Source organism: Carassius gibelio, chromosome A10, assembly GCF_023724105.1.
Source record: "Carassius gibelio isolate Cgi1373 ecotype wild population from Czech Republic chromosome A10, carGib1.2-hapl.c, whole genome shotgun sequence".
Classification (NCBI taxonomy): domain Eukaryota; kingdom Metazoa; phylum Chordata; class Actinopteri; order Cypriniformes; family Cyprinidae; genus Carassius; species Carassius gibelio.
In genome coordinates this window covers 6847003-6873451 of record NC_068380.1, presented here as the reverse complement: position 1 = coordinate 6873451, position 26449 = coordinate 6847003, and the positions used below count along the sequence as shown (strand labels likewise).

Here is a 26449-nt window from a genome sequence, read left to right as displayed (position 1 = left end):
TAGTGTTAATCACAATCTAACTCAACCAGTCAAGACTACATTTAGCCTTAGATGTTATATGAATATGGTCCCTGAAACATAGGTTTTATTAGCTGACAATAATAATAAATAAATAAACATTATAGGCACAAATACAAATGTACTTTTAGAAATTGTTTTTGAAAAATATGGTGTTATTGGCAAGCTTAAATTAAAGCTTCTATGAAAACTTGCTTGATATTCCTTTAAAATAATGTTTAAGTATATCTTTTAAGTATATTTTACTAAGCAAATAGCATAATCTACATATGATTTACAGATTATTTTAATAAATATCAAACATTTAATTCAATTGTGCATTATAGCTGACACCTACATGAACAATTACAGTTGTTTTTATGACTATAGGTCATTCTCCTCAAATGCTACTGACGTTAGAAAAGTGTATACCAATATCACATGTAACTTTAGAGACGGTCCCTAAATTTGATACTCGTCCAACGTCAAGCCAACTTGTCTTTTTTTTTTTTTTTTGTTTGTTTGTTTTTTTCCGCTGGATTGGATTCATCCATCAATTATGAACATTCAGCCGCAAACATGAGGTGCAAGCGGTCGCGAGCGCGGATGGGAGAATGGAGGAAGTTTTTTTTTTTTTGGAGCGACTGGGATGGTGGTGCCCCCTTCAGGGAGTTGGTGCCCTAGGCAGATTGAGTCAGTTCGGGAGTTCGGAGCGGGATCGCGAATCATTTGAGTCAGTAATGGGGATCGCGAATCATTTGAGTCAGTTCGGGAGTTCGGAGCGGGTTCGCGAATCATTTGAGTCAATTTGGGGATCGCAAATAATTTGAATCAGTTCGGGAGTTCGGAGCGGATTCGCGGATCATTTGAATCAATGCGAGAGTTCGGAGCGGGATCGCGAATCATTTGAGTCAGTTATGGGGATCGCGAATCATTTGAGTCAGTTCCGGAGTTCGGAGCGGGTTCGCGAATCATTTGAGTCAGTTTGGGGATAGCAAATCATTTGAATCAGTTCGGGAGTTCGGAGCGGCTTCGCGGATCATTTGAGTCAGTTCGGGGATCACAAATCATGTGAATCAGTTCGGGAGTTCGGAGCGGCTTCGCGGATCATTTGAATCAATTCAAGAGTTCGAAGCGGGTTCGCGAATCATTTGAGTCAGTTTGGGGATCGCAAATCATTTGAATCAGTTCGGGAGTTCGGAGCGGCTTCGCGGATCATTTGAGTCAGTTTGGGGATCGCAAATCATTTGAATCAGTTCGGGAGTTCGGAGCGGCTTCGCGGATCATTTGAATCAATTCAAGAGTTCGAAGCGGGTTCGCGAATCATTTGAGTCAGTTCGGGAGTCCGGAGCGGGTTCGCGAATCATTTGAATTAGATCGGGAGTTCGGAGCAGGATCATGCATCATAAAATTTCAAATTGGCCATAACCTTTAATCCGTTGCTGCCAACTGGCTTGGCAGCAGGGGTGGCAAGGCTTAATTTTAAGCCCCTTTCGGTGCACATCTGAGCAGTTTAAACCACTGAAGAAAAATCCCTTCTAATAAAAGCTTGTTTTCAACAGGTTCACTCATGTTCAGCTGTAAAACCGACAAATATCAAGGGCTAAAAACGAACTCTGGCCTCATTTAAGGTTAATTAAAAAGCTTTGTAACCTTGCATATGTAAATAAGAAGACAAACCTTTATTCAGTTGTGTGCATTTCAATTTTTTATTACGCTATCAGTGCAAATAAACACCAAAGAAAGAACAAAAGAAAACTGAAAGGCTCCAGTCATCACAGGAGTATATGAAATTTTTTTTTTCACAATGCAGAGCTACAACATTGCAGAGTGACTCTAAATTAAAATCAAAGCAATGTAGTTTTTAGTGTTTTATTTATTTATTTATAACCAAGAACAAACAAAACCATTCAGAAAAGATATGCACGTATTTCCTCAGGTTTGAACAGTCTTGGACTGCATTTGCAGACAGATTATGGTTTCAGTACCCATCTCTCCACGATAAAAACATCTATTTTAAGACTTGACATTTCCCCATAATACAGGGACTCCCCATGCATGTGCATGCTACAGGCAGCAAAGAGCCTCAGATAGAGCAGTAGATGTGAACAAAGATTATCGTTAGCACAACACAAGACATGCAGAAAAGTGTCATCATCCAGTACCAATATTTACATTATAACCGTTTTTTTTAATGTACAATGCAAGACGTTAAAAACTATTTTTTTTTCTCTTGAACAATACAAAATAGTCATCTTGAAAGCAATATGTACATAAATGTATCTAATTTTCAAAACATGAACCGTACATAGAATATGGAATAAAATCTGCAATTTTCTTGTTGGATAATGTTTAAGACTTGATGTGATTAAGTGATGTGAAGAGTGATGTGCCTTTATATGAAAAAACTAAAGATTCAGACTGAATTCCAATCCCTTCTCACAGTAGAGCATATGATTCTCACAGTATCCTGAAACATTTAAATTCCAGAAATATCATAATTACCTATCATGGCTTTGGTGGACAAACTGTATCATCTCTTTCAATATTCAACTTCTTGTCGACACTGTAAATATGTGAATGCTTCATACAGGATATTTAGATAAGATACAAAACAAATTATACAAAATTGTAAAAAGACATTTAATTGGATAAAAATATGACACTCAGGTTTGTTCTGTTTTTTTTTTAACTTCATGCCATTATCACCACATAACAGCTATAGTTTCATTCCTGATAAAATAAAGCACTGTAAATCTAAGCTACGATTATAGAACATTCCAGTAAATCACGATCGCATGTGAAAACCCTCTTGACCTCAGGTAGCTTTCCAAGAAAGATACCCGATACATTATACCGATGTTTCATTAAATTTCGCTGTAAGAAAATATACTTTATAACTGGACATTTCAATGCCACAAATCCTATGTTGTGCTTAGACTATACAGTTTTCTTTGCCTCAATAAAATGGAAGGGGTTCTGATTTGGCTGTAGATTAATATAGTGTGAAATTAACAGTAACATCAATAATACACATACAGTAATGGGATGTTCTTCATAAATGTTTCAGTTGTGGAAAAAGGAAAAGCTTTTTGTGGTGGACATTTTACATAGTATGGGAAAAAGAAGTTAGCTCAGCATACATTCATAAAAAAAAACAACAACATTCCAATATGTGCATACAAAATAATTATGTCATGGAGAATCATATCATTAATAAAAATAACAAAAATCAAACAAATGTACAACTGAAATAATTGAAAAGCCAATGTTTTAAACTGAATTATCATGTTCCATGGTTAGATTTATTCAGTTTCTGCTTCAAAACGAAAAAAAAAAAATGACCATAAACACAATTCTTAAGCTTCTCTCTGTCTTTGGCAGTTCATTTCTACCATTTTTCCACGAAGCAGTTCAGGCTCTGTTTTCTCTAGCTGTGAGTCTGTCTGTGGACTGGAGAGTTTATCCTGTGCTCATAATCAATACGCGGCTCCACTTTTGCACCCATGACATGGTGGGCGGGCTCCATCTGATCCTGCATCTCAGGTCTGAGCTGACCGTTTCCCCTCTGAAGCATGTAGTAAAGAATCGGATTAGACCTGGTTAAAGGGGGTGAGTCTGGACTGGATCTCTCCTCTCTGCTAAAAGTTTCTCCATGGAATCCCTCAGTTTCATTTTTAACAGGTATAGGACTGGCTTTGGGAGAGCCCTTATCCCAAACTAGCGACCCCCCAGTGGTATCAACAGAAGCAGGTGCTGTCTTTGGATTTGTATTGAGATAACAGGGGTACCACGGTAAGTTCGACAACTCCTGAGGGAAACTAGACTGGGTTAAGCTTCCATTTGCTGCAGAGTTTGCCTGAGGGATGAAGGGACTTGGGGTCCCTCTGGGTTGGGATAGCTCTTTCAGACAGTTTTCTGACAGGAGGAGTTGCTTAAGAACATTGAAGCCTTGGCTTTCTCTGGAGAGAGGGGTTTTACTCCTAGGACTTCCTATTAACACTTCTTCTTTTGGCTTTACCAGCCCTCTACCATTCAACTCAGGTGTTCCAGACACCAGATTGTCACTAATGATATCTCGAGATGTTTGACAGAGTTTATTACTTAGGTGCTCTGCTAGCTCAATGCAGAGTTTTCTTTTTTTAGGAACAGGGCTCTGAAAATGCACTGGCTCCTCTTTAATGGAGTTCCTGAGGAGCCTGGTATGTGGGTTTGAATGATAGGTAGCAGTCTGCTGTTTCAAAAGCTGGCTGAGAAGTTTAGATTTAGCAGCGGTTTCTGTAGGACATAGTTCAGATTTTGTGTCCAGTGCTTCAGCAGCGGGTGAGTGTCGTGATGATCGTCTCTGATGGTACACCCCATCATCGGAGCTATTGGATGAAAGATTTTCCTCTACTGGCTCGGTTTTGATTTTAAGGTCTGGAGAAAGTCTATTTGAGCTATCACAGTTGACAGAGCCCATCTGAGGTTTCTCCAATCCCCCCGAGGTTACTTCCAAGACTCTATGCCCACTGGTTCTTTCCTTCTGTGAAGCTGTTCCCAGCAGAAGCTGCAGCACAGTGCGCTTCTCGAGAAGGTTTTCTATAGGTGTTGATGCAGAGGGTGATCGCTTACATTTGTGAGCTGGGAGAGCAGGTGGGGAACCTCCATCCAGCATGGAGTGTCTGTTCCGCTTGTGTGGAACAACAAGTCGATCCAAGAGGGCCTTCTGCTTGTCAAGCTCAAGTTCTGGGCTTTGCCTTCTGCTTGTCGGCTTGTGAGAGTGTAGAGGAGGGGGAGAAGGGGACAAGTTGTTTATACCACTCTGGGCCAGATTCTGTAGTAGCTTGCTGGCACTAAAAGGAGGCTCCAGGATCTTTTCACTTGAGTGAGGTTTAGACTTACACAGATCTAAGGGACTGGACTGGGCATGGGGTGAAGGGAAGGAGTATGAAGGGGAGATCGAGCTGTAGGTAGCTGTTTGGGGGTCCAGAGGACTCCACGTTCTGCTGTCCTCAGGTGTGCCAATCAGTTTAAGCGGGCCTGCAGTCAAGCTGCTGATTATTGCGTCAGGCCGCAAACTAGGATGATCTGAACTTTTGTTTACCTTCTCGCTATTTCTGCGGTCCAGCAGTAACTGCATTAGAGTGACCTTATCATGGGATTTCATGTCCGGGCTGGTATCCAAATCTGTGGCCTCAAGGACCTTCGGCACAGAAGATCCCAGCTTCCATTTGTTTATGTGAGACTCTGTGAGCTTATCCACAGAGGGGGTTAAGGAAGAGCAGGCCTCTGAGTTTTGGCTAGGCGCTCTGCTTTTCATGGAGAGGTCGATGGGGGAACAGCTGGAGAAGCTCTCAGCATCACTGCTGTCTTTGGTCAGGCTGTTATCCTGGTTGGAGTACTCGCTGTCAGACTGCAGGGAGGAGGCCCGGCTCGGGAGGATGCCATTGTCATCCTCCAGGTGTCCATTCCTGGTGAGCTGCTGCTGGGAGTTGTGATTGTTCAAAAGTAGAAGCAACAGGTTGCTGCAGTTTTGAGGTGTTCGACCATGTCTGTCGAAGGGCCGTCTCTCTTTGGGGGTTCTCTTGGAGGGAGAGGAAAGGGAAGGGCTTTTTTTGCTGGAGTTTACCTCTGGTGGGGGGAGTGTTCCGTTTTGAACATTTAAGGAGCTTAGCATGTCTAGGGCAGTTGTTGGCTGCCCCGTGCTGGGAGGCCTCTTATCCTGCGTTTGTTGAGTAGCCATGGCAGCTAGCCTCTCGCTGGCTGACCGGCTGGTTAATTGTGCTTTTATGGCCTGCTCTCTGGAGTACTGCTGAAGATGAGCCTCACTGGACAGCAATAAGGCCAGCTGACTGCAGGCGACACTGGGCTTGGGTGAAGGGGCCGGACTGGACCTAGTCCATACCATATTGGCAACAGCCTTGAGTCGCTCTGTACAGGACATGGATTCAGAGCTAGTGGGCTGGGCAGAACTTTGAGAAGAATGAGGAGAATCAGAGCTTCGGTTCTGGTTGCTCTGACGACAATAAGGCACAGTGTTATGGTTGTGTTGCTTGCTTTTCCTCATGAGGCTTTTTAGGCGGCCTGACGCGGTGCTGTAACTCTGGTAGGTTTCCTTATCAGCAGGAGCACTTTCTCTGCTGTCCCTGTTGAGCGGTTTGTGGCTTTGAGAAATGTGCTGTGACAAGTTGACACTCTGCAGCCGAGAGCTGAAAGACTGCAGCAGAGAAGCCAGCAAGGTGCTCTCCCCCTGGCCAGAGCCATCCAGGCCTCCTTTATAGTGCTCCTTTCTCTGTCCATTCACTTCCACTACAGTGCCTGTTCGTTTCTGGCTGTCATCTTCACTCCATGTTCCTGAGCGAAGCAGCCTGGCTTTTTTAAGGTGCTGTGAGGCAGCACTAGGTGGGCTACCCTTGTCTGGCGAGGGGGAGCCATGGTTAGGAAGCTGGAACACCCTAGTCACCCTGTTGGCATTCTCTTCATTGTTGTGGACCGGTTCTGATCTCCGTGTAGCAGTGGCAGCAGGTCCAGTGGTGACCGGATGCATTAGCAAACCTTCCAGATATGTTAAAGCAGCAGAATCCTGGTGAGTTTCAGGGACAGACTCCACCCCATGAGTCATGTTCAACAGTAGGATGCCCTGATGTGATATTTTACAGCTAATGAAAATGTCTTAAGATCTGTGCCATAAGTGAATAGAGCAGAGAACTCCAGCAGTACTTTGGATTTTGTTTCTTTTCAGTCAAAGAGCTTTACATACATGACCAGTGGGCATTTTTGTAATGTCAAGCACGAAAACCCAGCTGGCATTACGGTGCGTTTTATGAGTAAATCCACACTGCTTTAAAATATGTTGTAAGAACAGTCAGAGGAATTAAGTTTCTCTGTCATAATGAACCATAAGCTGTTTGGGAGATCTTCTGGGAGGAAACAAAAGGCTCAGTGATATCGGTTTGCTCTTCTGATCTCAGATGTCGCCACACAGGAACCTACAGCACAAGAAAAAAAAAAACACTAGATGAGTGACAGGCATCAACATCCCAGCATCATCAAAACAACCACTCAAACTTTATTTGAGGTCTCTGTCAAAACCAATTAGCACAAAACGAATTAAATAAAAAATAAAACTTCAGAGTGAACAAAAAACTTCTGTTTGACACACTTTATAGGGACTCCAGCAACTGTCAATCAAACTGCTCTGACACCCAGCTGAGATTCCTCTTAAAGGCCTCGAAATATTGGCTCTCATGTGTAAAGAAGGTCTTTAAACATCCATTATTTCTTATTTTGCTGAACATTTATGATAATTATCAGTTCACAGATTAAAGGACAGTCAATGGGCATCTTAAGGTTTCTTAAATCATGGACAGTGTTGTTGGTTCATACCATAAACATCCAAAATAAAGATATGTGCTTAAACTTTGTTAGTATGATGAACAACTTCTTGTTTGCTATGTTTAAGCATTTTTAAATGACCACTAAAATGTAATTCACAAAATGTTGCAATGACTTAATTCACTTGCAGCATTTAATACTGCTCTCTTTCACATGTGTGCAAATACAAAGTTATATTATGACAGAAAAACAGTTGAAAAACTAGTACAATAAGACTACATCATAAATAAAACCGATATGACAGTCTCCCTGGCATAACAGGATTAAAGAAGTGAATACCAATTCAAAAAAGGTTGTCAGCAGCCCCTCACGCTCAGGCCAGTAGTTGCTCGGCAGGGCTGGCAGGTGTAGAGGGACACACATGGCACACCTGCCAGACCGCTCCTCCAGAGTCACGGCATCAGATAACATGACAGCACCACTGGCTGCTCGCTCGACGGGTCTGAACCCTGTCAGAATTGCTTTCATAAACACTCCCGACTTCCTACTGTCAGGGCCGCCACCACAAAGGTTAATTAATACAGGATTCCAGCTCCCCTAAAGCAGTGCTCAGCTGCCAGAGAACATCTTACCCTCCATGTCCTGCCCCTTCAGCAACAGAGTAACATGTTACAGCAGTTTGCTGAGGAGATAAGCTCGACCTTGAGCTGGGGATGCTGTTACAACAATTCAACAGCTCGCTCACGCCTGGAATATCCTGAATGTGTCGTAGTAACTTAAGATCCTTAAGATGACGTGACAGGAAAATCTTGTGAGAAGCAGCACAAGGTCAGATGCATTTACATTTGATGCAAACTGCATTAAGTTGCAGAGGTCAGGTGCAACAGGTTATGACTGCATGGACGGCAAGGAGGAAAACAAATTTATTAACTAAGTCAGTCTCAGTTACATGAACGGGGCCATCTGATGTCTCCCGCTAATCTAAATGGGCCAGATTAAGATTTGTTTCCCACCAAAGGAGGTGCTGCTACCCCACAATCTCAAAACAATTTGGACCGACAGAGAAAGAAGACAAAAAGACCGGCTGAAAAAGTGGACCATAAAAACAATATAGTAAACGTATCATTCAAGACAAATCAATACTTATTGACTTCTCGTCAATGAAAACAAAAGAAAAACATTAAGGGATAGTTCATCCAAATATGAAAATTCTGTCATCATTTACTCACACTGATGTCACTCTAAACCTATATGACTTACTTTCTTCAGAGTTTCAATCCGGAAATTAAAGTCATTTAGGTCCAAAACAATATGAGTCCAACAAGTAAGACTTATATGAATACTTATAATTTAAGTCTTATTTCCTGAGAGTCTATTTTGGGAGGAAGCAGGCATACATGGGACAGGAATACAGGTTTAAGGTCCGATCTCACAGAATACCCTCCATTTGCCCCTTGCCTCACATGACCCTTCTGCACAAGAAACACAAAATAAGTGATAATCCATTATATCTCTGACAATGTCAAACATTCACTAGCCAGTGGTCAAGGGAACAACGGCAGATAGGAAGCTTTATCATGGCAGGGTGTCTTTCTTTGCTCACCCAGACGCCACAAGCAGGAAGGTCAAACCATCATCAGTGGCTGAGAGGCAATTTCCCTTGAGGAGCTGAACAAAAAAAAAAAAGGCCTTAACTACGAAACGCCAGACTTCTTGACACAAATGTCAGGGATTTTATATGAAAAGCCAATCCGGCGATGCTCACATGTGGGGTATGGAATTAAATGGAATTCAACCAGTCCCACAAAGTACCATAACAAAAGAAAAAGGTTAATGAATGATCCCCATTATAAGGAGCCTTAATCCATTTGCACCATTTAAAATGCATGATTAAAAATAGGATGAGCCGCAGGAACTGCGCTGCAAGTCAAGGTCAAGTACGCCTGAGTCTTGGTGCACCCAACAGCTGAAGTCCATGCAAAGCGCTCAGTGTTAATAAAAAGTGACAACCCAGTCCTTGCTGTGCATATCACTAATATCTGACACCAGACTGGCAGACGCTTCCCTGGCATTAAAGGTAAGCCAAGGTTAAAGAAATTTTAAAGGAAAGGGAGCCGTGTGAATCACTTTTCATCATGTTATCGTAGGCAGCTGGTGTTCAGCCAGGCTACGGGAGCTCACTCAGACACACAGGACAGAGTTTGTAAATCCAATATGGCTCAAGAAGATTAAATAAGAGGACCGACATGCCACCTAAACAAACACGACTTTAATGGCCACGACTCCACACCAGTGAACTTTTGCTTTTTTGTAGTACAGTGCAAAGAGCAAATAAACAGCTGCTGCAATGCCATGGAGCTCTGCAAACGGAGTCCGCTATAAATCTAAAACCAAGCAAATCAGAACAAACAAACTTAAAACAAACAGAAAAAAAGAAAGAAAAACAGAAGTAGAAGACTAGGACTGCACAAAAAAAAATTGCATGTGTTTATCATGCGCATCTCGCCAGTAAAGCTGGTTCTGTGATTTGAAATAATTTATCGTGCAGCCCTATAGAAGACACACAAAAAATGGCATAGTACATTAATATAATCAAAAAATTAAATTCAAGTCTAAGATTTATGTTATTCCAATAATTTAATACAAAAATAATCACATAAGATCAATATTGCTTTTCAGCTCATTATAATTTTGCTGCTTGGCTCATAAGAAACTCCAGAACTTTTAACATTTATAAACTTCAGTGTACAGCTAGAAATGACATTCAAAATGGAGATTGTATAAATAATGTATTAATTAAAAAATGCACTTTAACAATGAAAAGACAAAGTACCTGGGTTCCTCCTCTTGGCACATAATTTCAACTGGCAATAATGCTGGTAAAACATGCCAAAGAAATGCCACCCGAGTGTGATTACAGCATCTCATTCACTCTCCTCTCTTATCACGGGCTGTAGAGCATGCACTCTCTCCTGCTACTCACAGAAAACACTTTTGACTCCACTTGCAAATTCCTCCATATCTACTCACCCACTGTCTTCTTAAATCACAACACAGGCAGTTCCAAATCGATCTTACTCTGCTCCTCCTACTACTACACCACAGATCCTGCTACACCTCGAAGCTTTGAATCGATTTGGGCATTCCAACAAGTTGTTGAATTGGAATTTGAATTGCAAATGATAGGAAGTGGAATTTACTGAATAGCAATTCAAAGAAATTGTAAATGGAAGAGGTCTTCCATTTTGATCCAAACATGGCCTTTAAACTGTCAAATTTTGGTAAACGTTTTCCCCAAATGTTCTTGACAAACATTTTTATTTATTTTTTGCTGTTGAAAATGTAGTTTTATTTTTTGCAAAGGTTTTTAACTCTACTATTCAAATTTAAATTTCGCTTTTAGTTCAAATTTAAACATCAGTCCTAGTTCAAATTCAGATTTCAGTTCTAGGTCAAAGTCAAGTTGGAATACTGTACTAAATGAGGTGCAACTCTCGTGCATTCAGGTTCATTCCTCAGCAAAAGTGTTTAGCACAGATATGAATTCCCATGTTACTGCTGTCTTACTTCAAAAGGTCATCTAGACCGATGAGTCAATTTAAAGCACACACAAAAGCACAAACAATCTATCCCTCTGAAGAAAACACCTTTAACAACCTCTAGAAATCTCCACTTGAACAAAGCCCTCAGGACTACAGGAGCAATCTTTACACTTGCTAGAACTACGTAAAACAACAGTGTCCCGACTATAAGCTTCATTTTTAATGACGGCTAATGAGAGCAGCCCTCCGTTACGGAGGCGACGGGAGCGTCTTCTCTGCAGATCTCGGGAGGCTCAGACAGGTGAAGTGTGGTAATCAATTTGCTCTACCGGCAGGACTCCTCAGCAGAATGCTAATAAATCTCTCTCTCTTCGCACGCTCACACATACAAAATAATCCCAGTCACGCTCTCACACATTCACTCAAACACAAATCTTTCCTTGGCTGGAGGGAATGAGAAAACAGCTGGGCTGATTACTGTGGTCTTCAAGGCTGTGCGTGAGCGTCAGAGTACAGATGATATGATCATTCCACTCAACACTTCGGGGGAAATTAGGTGAAAGTCATACCTGTAGTACAACAACCCCCGCTGCACGGCCCCGTTTGAACACAAACACATGAAGGTGGACACATTTACAGTCAGGAATGTACAAAACAGAAACCAAACACACACCTGCAGCTGCCACACACAGCTACAGATGCGTCTGGGGTAAACGGAAAGAAACACGTGAACAGCCACGCATATAAACACTCAAGGGGAAAGGTATATCTTTTTATAATCAAAACAATAAAAGTGTCAAAAATCATTCTGCTTTTATAATTAAAATAAAGGCTGTTTGGAATTCAATCATTACATAACCCTGATAATTCAATCCCTGATAGAAATGGACACAGATTTTTTAAAGCTTTTTATAGGTCCACTACAATTAAAAACTTAATGAAATTCAAAACCATTCAAAAAAATGGTTAGTACCATTTTCACTAGTACTATTTTAATACTTTTATTTCATCATGCATATACTTTTCTTTCCAATAAATGAAAAAATAAATAAATAGGAATACATGCTAGGCCATGTCTCTTATCAATATGAAAATGAAATGATGAAAGAAAGAAGAAACAGGATGTGAAATGTTGACTTGATGTGCTGAGCTGGATTCAAAATCACATCACCACATGAGCTGTAGGCTTTAATGTGTGAGTGTGTGTAACAGATAGGCCACGGCTAGCCACTGTGCTGTTAGTCCCCTCTGCACTGCGGTCAACAGGTAAGCGCTACAGTAAAGCCATCAGCAGGAATAATTCACTTTTTACTCATAGAGTGTCATTAATCGCCTCTAACAAGAGGACACAACCTAACCTCGGCAGTTTAACACACAGCTGGAGAGTAGAAAGAGAAGCTGCACAGGAACACACAGGAAAATGCCATCCTCTACGAACTGACATGTGAAGACAGCCAGGAGCTATAAAACTAGAGTGAAAACCTCAAAACCAATGAACAGAAAAAACAGGCTGTCGGAGCGTTGTAATGTCTGCGCCCTTGACACACTGACACTGTCATGTGACACTCTGTCATCCGCCACCTGGCTGAACCCCATCTCACTTCCTCCTCATGGTAACCCAACGGCATTGAACTACATCGCAACGACATCACAACTACTCCAACGGAAGCTAGAGAGGGTCACCATGTCCTCATCTGTAATCCTCTGCCATTCTTCAGCAGCCCGGCTGGAGGAGGCGGCACCTACCACAAGGGAAGAATGCCCAATTAGGCAGCTGTCACGCAAGGCAGAGGATCCAAACTCATCCCTGTCGAACTGGAGAGCAGCTGTAGGTGCCAATTACAGCGAAACATTAACCACTTTGGTTCCAGGAAAAGGCAAGTGCCTGGGCAACACATGATGTTCGACGCTTCCAGGTTTCTAGTCTGGGGGCACTGGAACCTGATTACAGGCATTCCCTGTTCATCCCGAACCAGTCACCAAGACCAACACCTTCTCTGAAAAATACCCAACATGAACGGGGCTGATTCAATCATATATCAATATATAACAGGGGCTAAAAGGTTATTTTACATAATTTAGCAAAAATGCTAATCTAATATGAGAGAGATATATATAAGCTCCTTATATCAATATTTACTTACTCATTCATCATTTCATCATTGAAAACTCTGAAATTAGGCAAAAAGTACTGTCCAATAATATATTGATATATAATAGGGATTACTAACTGAACCACAGTTTCACTTCCACACACATGCTGTGGTTTCGATTATGAGACTGTTAATCACTGTGATGCATTAAATCAGGATTTCTGTATCATAATACATATATCGTGAGGTATTTTGTGGTACCTAACACTAATGTGGAGGACCGGAGGGCCAAATCATCTATTTACTTCCTCTTCAAACTTTCTCTGCCAAAAGAGCGACAGTAATGTACCATTTCCATGTTTAAATCAGATCTTCACAGGCCTGGGGCCTCCATAATCTCCCTACTGTTAATTAAATGACGAGGGAGCGTAGGCGAGCTGAGAGGAGAGAGGGACAAAGCTGCTGGGTCTCCTGCCACAGCAAGACTCATTAATATTAAAGATTTATGCTCATCCCCTGCCACATTCCTGTGCTATGTGTGGCTGTTTGGGTTTGTGTATTTTAGGACAATGCATTGCAATGCAACTAGATGATCGCTCTCAGTAGTGTGTCAGGGAGCACAGAAACTGTTGACAAATTTGTTCTGATTGTATAATTTATCATCTCAAACACATCTGTTTTGAGTAAGATGGAAAGTAATCTGCAACTGTGAAATGAAATGAGCCGGACGCCAGCCGGTGGAAGATTTACAACAGAGAGAATCCCGAATCATGACAGTGGTTATTTATCATTTGGTCTCCATGGTTTCTCGGTTTAATCGAAAAGTCGCGAAACTGTGATAACGGACGCTTGAGGGACAGATTAGATTAGCATAGATACCTCAAGCACACAACCGCTGCTCTTTCTCGAAGTCAACATCAGGTCAAACAGGGTTCACTCTAAAATTAAGAGATTCGAGTTCTAAGAAAAACTACTCTGACTTATTCAGAACATATGACTTACTTCTGTGGAACACCAATTGAGAAATGTGGAATGATATACTGATCAATAAACTGAAGCTTTCAAACTTCAAAAGGGACTAAATAGCATCATATAGGTAGCTCGTACATTTGTACAAATGCTATAATTAAAGTGCTCTGAAGACACACACAATTGCTCTATGAAAAGTACAAAATTAAGGCTGGTATTCACTGACTATCATCCAATACATTAGGCTGTTAACCTCTCTAACTGTATTATTGAGCCAATTTGAACGGTCCCATTTGTAATAGATTCATTCACAGCAGTTCTGTGAATTGGATCAAAAGATTCAGAAAGAAATACAGCTCAAAGAATGATTCATTCATGAATCCGATAATGCTACTTTTATTAGGAACTCTTATGAACATGGCAAGGCCGTTTATCACACAAAAGCAATTGTTCGCTTTAAGAACACCAGAAATACAATGCACAAGTCAAATGAACCGCATTTATTTATTTATATATTTGCATGTTTCATATTAGAGCTTGACAACCTTTAATTCTTATTCGGAGAAGTCATTAACTTATTCTTTAAATCAGAAATGCCCAAACCAGAGCCTGGGATGACCTTTGATTTGAGCTATGCCACATCAACGAGAGGGAGAAAAAAAACCCCATGCAATTAAATGCAATTTTAACGGAATACATACATTAAAAAGTTTGGCACCTGCACTTTAAATGCTAATATTAATAAAAACATATGTATATATAAAGCATTAGTATGATCCCTACAGTCCAAACTACTTAAACAGCAGTGACGTAAAATGGGAATTTTACACTAAGCTTATGTGTGACCGCAGGGCACTAGGGCAGCGAGAATGCAGACTTGACAGAGGTTTAACTGTTAAATCACCACAGATAAAAATGGATGCACGAGTTAAAAGCATGAGAGGAAGCAGTTAACATGCCCGTTTGAATGGCTAAGATACATTAAAATCTCTCCCACTCCATATCAGCCCCATTTTAAAACCGCACACACTTTTACTGGATGCACCGGAATATGTGGCACAACAGATTAGTTTCAAAGCATCTGAGGATAAATGAAGGCAGCCCTTGACTGGTGCCTCAACGCAGCCACAATATTCGTGTGGGTAAACGAAGGATTTTACAGTGCCCCTGATTCCCCCCGCTCCCCACTTTTCCTGTTGTGGCTGAGAGTCACAGGGTGAGCGCATGTGACCTTGAGATGCATCACTGGCACAGTCAGGGCTGCCTTGCCTGCAGGCGTCCTTGAACTGGATCTGCAAGACAAAAACCTTCACACTGCCAGATAGACATCTCAAATCCCCAGCCCCCTCACCCCAAACGTCTCTCTCTCTTTTCAATCTGCGTGCCTGTTATCTCCTCCCCAGCGGGGGAAGTCTTATCTGAATGCTGGATCTTTAACCTTAACACTGAACTCAGACAGAGGCAGAATTTCAAAATGTCTCACTGGTGTATTTTTAACCTTCTTTCAGATTGTTTGTCTCAGTTTCAGGGGATTAGATGACTCTCCACGGCATTTGAGACACTAGCCAGGCTGACTTGGAACACAAGGGTTTTTTCTACTTGACGTTCCCAGAAGCCCCCCAACAAACTCTGAGATGTCATCCACCACTAAGCTTTCATCGAATTGCAGGTTATAATCATCTTGAGTTCTACATGAGTGGATTTGTAATGAAACTAAAAGTGTCCTAGCATGTTGGCATCCACAAAAGGCTTCTTACAGGAATATTCTGGGTTCATTACAGGTTAAGCTCATTTGAAAGCATTTGTGGTAGAACACAGATTTTTAGGAAAAAAAATTTTCCTAGGGTTTTAGGAAATATGTTTTAAATATGAAAAAAGTTTTAAATTCAATATAACATGAACAAAAATTTATTTTAACATGCATATTATTTACATCTTTTGGCTAGAATTTGAATCATTATATAGATCAACACTTTTGCTTCAGTTGTAAATGTATCACTATAACCTATAGCTTTTTGCTTCTGTTATTTAAGAAAAGTAGAGAAGATGATTTTATTTTTATTGTTTTATTTTTAGGGGGTAATCAGTATTGCTATTCCTAACTAAAACTATTAAAAATGTTTCTGTTAACTGAAATAAAGCTGAAAAGAAATACACATATTAGATGAAAACTTAAATGAAAATTTGAAATATTGCCTTAGCATTTAACTAAAATAAAATATGCTTACTGTAGAAGTTGAATTACTAATATTACTAACAGCGAGAAAATATAAATTAAAGCTAAAAAGAAAAATATGAAAAAAAATATGAAAATGACAACACCCCCCCCCACACAAAAAAAATACTAAAAATGTAAATAAAACTTAAAATATAAAATAAAAGCCAATTCAGAACATTAATAAATACTATAATAGTATATAAATAATACTATAATAACAACACAGGTGGTATTCAACATTATGCAATAAGTGCGGTCAAATTAACCTGTTTTGAACTGGGTATATTCCTTTAAATAGCTAAACCAGTCCTTGGTGAACATGCATGTTTTGCTGCTGAACATTGCGCTTTTGCTGGTCCACCAGCGAGATCTGCTTTCTGGTATGTGTCATTTCACTCCTCTTCTCCCCATCACTTCAAATCACTATCATAAAAGTGCAAAACAGGAGAGCATGAAGCGGCTTTTATCATCATGCAAATGCAGTGCCCTTGGTTGCACAAAGTTCATCACTTTAAACAAATATTTGGACTGTCCTCTGTACATTGACACCGAGGTGGGGGAAGAGGGGAGAAATGTCATGTTTAAACACTAACCCTGCCTCGCTCGCAGCTAACAGGAACACAACGTGCACATGCATCCCACTGCCTTCCCGGGAACGTGTGGATCGTGTCCTTCGCTGGAGACACTGCAGTGCCTTGCCGACATGCCAACTGACCTTTCCTGACTGTAACGTTATCGAATGTCATAAGTGATCCTGCTGGAAACCATCTGCCATGGACTCCTCTGACAGCACGCAGGAGTCCGAGACGTCACTGCTCTCCTCACCTTCGCTGGAGTTCATCAGATTACCACGGGAACACCCACCTGGCCCTGTTTGGGATGTGATCCGCGAGCAACACGATACACTCAATTAGATCAAAGGTCATTCATGCCAAGGCATCAGTCCGTGGGCTATTATATCAGACTCAGAGTAGGGAAGTGTGCATTGAAGCAATATGTCATGAGAGACATTATAGTGATTATACCACGGTTTAACAGTGCTGAGCCTGGCAACATATACATGATAAAAGACACTCACTACAGATATTGACAATGGAATGCATATATATAACCCTAACACACACACACACACAAACTTGGAAAATAAATCTTAACTACACTGATTTTTTTTTAAACAATTCTCACTCAGAAATTGCTAGAAAACTTCACAAATAATTACAAAGAAGCAGCAACTAACACATTGAATTAAACATTAAATTAATAAGTAGAAATAAGAAGATAGAAGTATCTTCTTTTAAAAAGTACTCCAATAATCTTTTAAAACGTAAAACATTATAATAACAATTATACATATAAAGCAGCTAACAAGATCTGTCTTCAGCTAGATACAAGATATTAAGAATAAAATCATGTTTAAATCAAATCATTTCTGTCAATTCAATTCAGTGTTATAATTGCTCCCGACATGGATAAAATTAAATCCGGTACTGTATGTAACTGTATTAACGTTAACTTTTAACCAACAACCTAGTATATAACAAATAATTAGTTCATGTTCAACGTTTTTTTAAACTTTGCACCGTCTATAAACTATAAAAACCAGACATAAAAAAACAACAACATCCAAACATGTTTTTTTTTTTTTTTTTTGTCAAACATTTCTCACAAAGTTGAAGGAAAAAGGCAGTTCTTACAGAGTCATTTCTGGAGAAATGTGTCATTACTCTGAAACTACTATTGAGGTTGTTGCATTTGACATGTTTTACAGTTGCCCCCTACACTTCCAGTGCAAGCCGACCTGCTTTCCATTACTCACAGCACTCATGATAAGAACGGAATCTCAAATACTGAAACTCTGGGTCAGGTCAAAGTCTCCCTGTGCCTGTTAGATGCAGAACAGTTCGCCTAAATCAAATATTGAACTTTCTCTCAGCATGCTGAAGGATCCGTTGACCTTTTACGTTCCACAAAAACAACAATCTGTCATAAAAGGCCACACCCACTGGGATCTGTGTCCAAGAGTGTAATGATGATGCAGTGAATCTCCCATGACTCCTGGCTTTCACCAGTGTGGCGCTACTGATGTCATCTTAATTACCCTGTGCCATGGAAAAAAAACCTTGACCAGTGAGAGAATGATAATAAATAATACAAGTAAATGGTAAAACTTTATTTTAAGGTGTCCTTGTTATATGTTACATGTACTTACTATTAGTATAACAATTAGTTACATGAAAGTAACCCTAAGCCAAACCCTAATCCTAACCATATAATAAATACATGTAGTTAATTAATATTACTCCGTACTTAAATTAATAATTTAGGGTTGGGCCAACAGACGATGCTATCATCCACCGCCGATGGCTGATAGACATCACGATATATATATATTTTAATTCCACGTGATTAGAGTGATGACTGTATTTAGCCGTGATGCATGTACAGTATGCATAGCCACTGTTTCTGAAACTGTAACTGAGACTATGTTGTTGTTTTTTTGTTTCTTTTGTCCCAGTGGAAGCAATGGGTGTGAAGGCCCTGAGAGATTGCAGACCTCCATGGACAGGTTTGGGCGTATAATATGTGCTTCTTTGCAGCTTTCTCTACTGTTCGACAAGCCGTTCACAAGACACTGCCCCTGCCACTGACCCACTTCTGTGTGTGTGTCTGCATCTGGTGACAGCCCCTGCACCCCATCTGACTGACTGCAGCACCGCAACCCTCGGCCTCCCTGAACTGTGAGAAAATAGGTCACCATGGCCCACTTCTCTTTCTTTTTTTCCTCTCAAAGAGAGTGTATGAAGACTGCTGCAGAGTCTGATCAGGCAGCTCAGCAAAGAGAGAGAAAACAGTAACACTGGAGAAAGTCTACAGTAGGTTTATTAACCCCAGTATTCAGAGAGTATGTGCTCCTTACATCAGTAACATACGAGGGCCTTATCAGATGATGGGAACACATCCATCACATGCTTTCATTAAACATGGATGAAAAAAAAAGATGAAATAACACTGGAAAATCATTTGTAACAAATAAAATAAGTAAAAAGAAAAAATATATATATTATAAAATAAAAAAAGTAAATTATATATAATAAATAAATAAATGTGTGTATATATATATATATATATATATATGTGTGTGTGTGTGTGTGTGTGTGTGTGTGTGTGTATATTTATTTAGTAATATATAAATTATGTACTTTATTATATCATATGAAAACAATATTGTTCTTGCTCTATTTGAGATATATACATATTGCCAGTATTTTATGAAATACAAGAAAATATAAAATTGCTAAATATCAAATAAATATATAAAATGAAAACATATTTTATAAAAAATATTACACATACTAAAATAAATATTTTTATTTTATACCACATCTCACTGGAAGAACTTGGAGAGGTGTTGGGCTGACAGTGGTGTGGAAGTCTTGTCTCATTACTGTAAGGCGAGAACATACTTTCAAACACATACATATGAATAGATATCGATCAGGCTCACAATGACAACAACCCAAGCTCGAGTTTGCTCGTCTCTGACACAAACAAACAGTTCTGCCAGTTTTAAATTCAACAACCTAAACACATCTCATAAAAACCTGTAATCATATTAAATGTGCAAAATTGCTGAAAATTGCTCAAAATGTTAATGTTTATCCCCCATTAACAATTATTAGCCTTTTCTGCTAATGCCCTCCAAAAATAAAAAATAAAAATACTGGCCTGCCTAATATTTTGGTCCATTATCACCTCAAAAGACAAATGCTGCCCATAAGAAACACTCTAGAAATCATATAAGCACTTTATAATGGGTAAATGAAAATCTATGAAATCACATTACATCATTCAGCACACATTCACAAACAAATCTAAAGGACAACAACAAGCAGCTGATTCAAACTGATCACTCACATTTATTAAACCTGTTTAATTGTATTTAGGGCAAGCCAAACCTTAATATAACCAACAAGGGCAGCCTTGGACACAGAGACAGGTGGCTTAAAGAAAAGATCTGCTCTATTTGAGCCGTCTGGCCTTTGCGGACGAATCAGCCATGTAAACGTACTTACACAAGCAGAGCGTAAGCACGTGTAAACATCGACCACAGGTCAGCGGCCACAGGTGAACCAGCGTCTACATGACCCTCATCCAGGCTCAGGACAGACACACAAATATCCAGCATTAGCTGAATAATACTCAATTCTGGCTTCAGCTCAAGGTCCACTGAAGCAGAACTGATTTTGTTATAACCGGATGAAAAATACCAGCTCTCCACAGCAGCTTTGTGAAAAAGGCAAACTTTGCAGATCACAGTGCGCTGGGAGTACACGAACCTTATACCATGCAGCAGCAAAAATGCTGATCGAGTCGGGAAGTTCAATACATTTCGGAAAATGGTATTATGTTCTAATAGGTACTTTAAATATTTCAAATAAATAATTATATAAAAAAAAATGTATTATAATTATATATAATTAATTATAATTATATTTATTATTTAACTTTAGATTAATAATATGTGTGTCCATATATTTCTGGGGGTTTTAAAATGTTAAAATTATAATACGTTTTAATAATAATAATCATTAAATTTTATTAAAAAAACTATAGAATTATAACCACATTTAACATCAAACTAAAAACTTTATATCTTACATCATACTTTGCAACGACTATTTAGTTGAAATGGCAATTCCTTTGATAATAAAACATTTAAATATTATAATATAAATATTTAAATATTATCATTAATTATTACTGTTAATGATAATATTACTGTTAGAAACAACTACTACTAAAATACATTTTATTTATGTAGCGCCTTTCAGATACTCAGTGGCAATTTAAATATATATATATATAAAATTTCCAGACTTGCAGGCTTACGTAGCATGTTGCATAAACAACTGAATTATGTCTAACAGTATTTCTTTCCACCACACCAGACTAAAACAAGGCAAAGTCTTTATCCACCACAATTTGTTTTTTCTGCGTTATGCAAAATCATTCATTGAATCAATATTCATCATGCACAGCGGTGAAACACTTTTGAAATCATAATGTGAATGAAGAAACGATCACCCACACCTCCAGTCAAGTGAGACACGTAAGCCCTGCACTAGGTGTCACATGACAGAATCCTGTTTTAGACAGTTACTTAAAAGCTTTCAGGTCAAATCAGTCAGGTCAAGGTCAGAGCGTTGTGCTGCACTAATGCCAGGAAAACAGGCACTGCCTCCATAAGCCCCAAGCGGTCTGCTAGGACACAAGGACGTCAGTCCAAGGGCATCTCCCAAACTACTGAAAGAGATGTGCCCAAACTCAGCTGATCAACAGCCCATGCCTGATTGGGATGTGTAGAGCGTGAACGTGAATGCACAGGGATTGCAATTCACATGGAGAAGGTCTTAGTTTAATACAAAAATGCAACACTTTCCACTTGTGTCTACTACTTGTGGCAGGAGTGCATACAAACAGCAGTCTATAAAATATATATCCCAGCATGCCTTGCTGCATGAAGCATGAGAGTACTTTGAGAGCAGGGGCATGCAGTGTGAATCTTTCAACACTTTCACCGCTGGCTGTGCATGAGGGATGGATAGCTACACGCCGCATCTAGTGACTGCCGAGGTGTCCCTTGTTGCCTGGCAACAGCTCAGCTCATTTTAACCCCTTAAGTAAGTCTTTAAGTGATTCAGCAGTCTGAGGCCAGTGACAGGTGGGCTGCTCCGAAAGTGACAGGACTTTATTACTTTCCAGTGTTTTAGCGTGCAGCTCGGTACTCAAAAATACAAGGCGAGGTAAATCTGCTCCACCGTGTTTGACCCCTGACCTCTGCATGAAATGAGTCTTAGCAGAAACAGCCCATATGACAAAGGCCCCTTGACACCAACAGAAGCAGGAAGCTATTAGTCTAAAGCTGCGATAAATACAAAGACCTGGTTTACACCTGGTATTGACATCCATCTCAAGGGATCCCATCACAAGCAGTCGCTGCTTATGCCAGTCACTACTATTCTGTCGAGGGATGTTAGCATGTGATTTAAAAAAAAAATTCACCCAAAAATGACAATATTGCCTTCATTTATTCAACCTCATGTTGCTCCAAATAGTTTGATAGATCGATAGATAAATAGAGTAAAAGGTTCCAATATTTACCTGAGAATTATAGTACAAGATAATTTTAGTACTAGACAACAATAACAATATTGCTAAAAACCGTTAAGACCTTACTAGATGTCTCAAAGCCACTTTCTTTTAAATTAAGAAAACGATGTCCATGTAAATGAGTAAAAGGCAGCTGAAATTAAATATTGACCAGTATTACACCAATTCTAGGTGTCCAGAGTCCAGCTTTTATTGTAAAACTATGACCTGGCTCAGGCCCTCAGTTTGCTTACAAACTAAAGTGTATTAAAATCGTTCAACCACAAGCACCAGTCTTCATAACCCACACATCCATTTTTAATTTATAAATTCTGAAAACTCCTCTTTATTTAATTGCTTGGACCTGTGCAGTCTGAAAGCTTTTAGATGACAGAAATAATGAAGCCGTGTTCATTCCTGTCGCTGGCTCTGTCAATGACGTACAGATGCCCTGATTGCAGATCATTCTGCGAGTGTTCATCTCTTCAGCATTACTGCAGGATTTGTGTCCTTCTCAGGGCTTTGAAGGTTTCTGAAAGGACAGGCCACTAATACGGTGTGAAGGACAGCTTGGCACGCTGCGGCCTTGGACTGCGAAATCTGCATGTATTCATCTCGCGGCTCAAAGAGACGAGAACGACTTAAGCCTTACAACTCCAGAACGACTGGAAAGGACTGGCGTTTCACTTAGCACAGCATAAACTGCTTAAAATAAAACACAATTAGTAACGTCCTCAAGGAGCAGTAAAATCTTCCTGAACCCAATTGCCAGGATTCCTTGACCTCCAGGTCCATCTCGCCTCAGGACATAAGGGCTGATACAAAAATAGAGTTAGAGGCAGTTAGAGGTTAGCTGGGTAATTATATTAAACTAACTTGTGTCTTATACAAGTTGTCGATATCATTTTTCTCAGGTTCAGCATTTGCCTGTTTTGGAGGCGCTTACAGATGACCTACATGCTTTTCATCCACTGTTCTTTGCAGAATGTTCATGGTAAGCTGCTAAATGGTAACAAGCCCAAATTAACATTTAGTTACAGACAGATTTAGATGGCATCTGCAATTTTTTTTACCACATTTAGAGTTAAATGTGTTAAAGAGTGTAGTATACTGCATAAACTTAACTTACTTGCCCCTTATCTAACTATGCCAAAATATGTATACAAAATGCATAAGGGGACATGAAGTCTACAGACTGAATTGTCCAAAAATGCATTGGCTGGTCAGTTGGTATATGTGTTGAGGTCATTGATGTTTGTTCGAATGTGTGGTGGTAATTTATCAGAGTTGCATCTCCCAGCAAACCTCCACCGCAAATTCAGCAAACTATAAATTGTTTACAGTAAATCAATCAGCAAAAATCAATCCATCGCTATAAATGAAAGCCCTGCCTCTGTCTCAAGGCTGAGGGGAGAAGAATTCAGCTCCCTGAGCCAGACAACAGTCTTCATCACTTCTTTTGGTGTACAAGACCTCTTGCATAATCAGCATCAGTTCCTGTTGATTTCCAGGCCACCTATTATGATATACCCTGTATAAAACAAGATTCATTGCACGAGAAACAAACACGCAACCACTATGTCCCTGAGCTGTCAACTGACCTGTTAATGAGTGTAAAGCGCCCGTGGCTTCTATGGATTTATGACACGTTACACCATGCAAGTTTATGTCGCACTAGCTAAAACAATGTGCTTCAGTATTCCTGTGAAGAATACTTCCTGATAATTACTTTGATAAAAGTAAAACAACATAAAAAGCCAGAAGGCGAAACTGAATGTTGAGGTTGATGTTTAGGATACTATTTTAAGATGATGACGACCCAGCATGGTTGTAACCGCTTTGTGTTCATTGTATTGACATTCCCTCTGAGAAATTAGGTTGCCATGTGTTCATTTTAATTTCTCTTGCAAAGATAACATCATTACAAGTCAGTATCAAGCTTTACGAAGTCAGATAACATGTCACATAGTGCTGTCAGCCTGACTCTATCCCATCTCTTCAAATGTCTCCAAATAATCTCCATTGCAACAAATTATTTTGCAGATGCACTGTAGATCTAACAGACAAATGTCCGATTCTTAAAATAAATGTCTGATGACGAGACTAATGAAGATGCACGTTTTCTCTTGTTGGGGATATGGGAATTGCAGAAAATGAATGGATCCTGTAATAGGCTACTAAAATGAAATCTACAACAGATTTCTCAATCCTGTCCGGACTTCTTCAAAATACATGCACATGCTCTTTGGACAGACTATGACAAACACTTGTCAGTAACTGAACCAAAGAAAGCCATCTGAACCAACACTGAACACAAACTATGATCTCTAACACCTTTAAACTGAAACCCTTGACCTCCCAATTTTATTGGCTGAAGCCACAGGAAACCTTTTGAAAACTAGGCTATAAACAATGTAAAATCCAAAACGTGTGTCAGGTAAGATCCTGAAGAGATTAACCTAGAGTATTAATGACTCTTATGACTATTAATGGCTCCTAATAATAGCAAACAGCATTAAATAACTTTCTGGCAAGCACTAATAAAAACCAAGACAGAATATGTATATCTAGAGTACAGGGAAAAGTACAAGATTACAAGAGAAAACCAAATGTAAGGATTCTTATACTGCATTACATATTATAAAATTATAAAATATAATAAATTATACGGCTTGGAAACAGAAATATAAATAACTAGTTAATTACCCGTGTATGAAGAATAATCCAGCAGATAAAGGAAGCGTAAACTCGCACTGACTGTAACAGAGAAACAAAATGGAAACTAAATGACAGGAGCGACCACTGCGATCCACACAGCATGCGTTCTGGCGTCTTTGGTCTCGCTGTAACGTTTATAAGACCGTGTCAAGTTAAAAAACTGTTCGACTTTTAACCACGGCGTCCTGTTTATGAACCTAAGATTGAACGCGTCCCGTGTCTCACATTCCGTTTTTCCTTCAGCACCTCCTAGGACCACAATAAACACAGAGCAAACATCAGAGTCATATGCAGCGGAGCGGACTCTTTCCAGCTGCTGGGCGGGCATCGAGTGGTCTGGACACATACCTGAATCCGCTATCCGAGCTTGAGCGTTTCCTGGGCGCAGACGTGCGCCGTGACCCGCGCCAAATGGAAGTAGAGTCCAAAAACTCGCCGTGCGCTGTCGAGTCTGAGTCTGAGTCTGAACTGTATATTCTCGGAATCCCCGACAACTCCGCAACGTTCACACTCCTCCTCTTGCTCCTGCTCTCTCTTGCCCTCCCTCCCTGACTAAGCGAATGAGCGAGCGCAGTTTAAAGCTACAGGAGACGCTTTGTGTGTACGTACGTGCGTGCGCGCGCGCACAGCGAGACGTGCTTTAACTCACCTCTCACCTTTAATAATCTGGAGTAATCTGAGGAAAACAGGAGACTTTGTGGCTTTAGATATATAGTATTTATAAGAGAAAAAAATGATAAAAATTTGTATTGCAACTTATTTGACAGAATAAAACAAACAAAACAATAAAGCCATGTCACAAGACCAAAAGTGTAATTGCATGGAATCTAACCGTTCTAATATTCAGTCTAACTGCATGTATAATAAGAAATAATACATTGTTTAGACTTGAAATTGTCCACTGAGGTTAAATGTTGCTTTTTTTCCCCAATATTTTTTTTCTTAGCATTCTTATAGCATTTCACCATGAATCCGCTTTTCTTTTTCCAAATGTGATTCAACTAAAAGTTCCTGGATCCCAGAAACACGCCCGAACAGCAATTTCAGTACTACCTCACCAAGATGACCTTTGAACTTAGAGGACCTTTCATCTTTGAACTCTGACCTCACATGCCACATGAATGGAGGTACAATATCCGCCCTTCATTCCCTCACCATCTCGAGCCGGTAAACTGTGCTCCAAAACTTTTCACAGAACCATGGTTCACGGAACTTTGAACTTTGACCTCAGAATAGAGACGCATGTGTGTTTAAGTATGTTTTTGATTCAGTCATACTGTACATTGGCCTCCATCCTAAACTTATTCTTTACGGACTACATCATCTCCCCTTCAGCCTGTTGATAATCATCTTTAATGCATCACAAGTATTTTACAGATTTTGGAACGTGTACTGGCAGGTTTTGCATTCAGAGTAAACATACAGTATATTTATTAGGTCTTCTG

General features: G+C 39.8%; 1 protein-coding gene across 3 annotated transcripts; it reads right to left on the bottom strand.

Annotated features, from left to right (window-relative positions):
- Positions 1–1687: 1687 nt before the first annotated feature.
- On the bottom strand, positions 1688–25777 carry LOC128020965 (nuclear receptor-interacting protein 1-like). Of its 3 annotated transcripts, XM_052607802.1 has the most exons (3): positions 25353–25579; positions 24993–25043; positions 1688–6968 (listed from the first exon to the last, which is right to left on the bottom strand). In XM_052607802.1, exon 3 carries the CDS (start codon positions 6599–6601, stop codon positions 3428–3430), a length of 3174 nt encoding a protein of 1057 aa, XP_052463762.1. In that variant the 5' UTR covers positions 6602–6968; positions 24993–25043; positions 25353–25579; the 3' UTR covers positions 1688–3427. The 3 variants fall into 3 exon arrangements, 2 of the variants coding, with proteins under 2 accessions (XP_052463762.1, XP_052463761.1); XM_052607801.1 differs by lacking the exon at positions 24993–25043; XR_008185449.1 differs by lacking the exons at positions 1688–6968; positions 24993–25043 and adding an exon at positions 25050–25253 and having other exon boundaries at positions 25353–25777.
- Positions 25778–26449: the final 672 nt, after the last annotated feature.

Coding starts and splice junctions, on each gene's coding strand:
- LOC128020965 (XM_052607802.1), bottom strand. CDS start 6,601: ATGACTCATGGGGTGGAGTCTGTCCCTGAAACTCACCAGGATTCTGCT.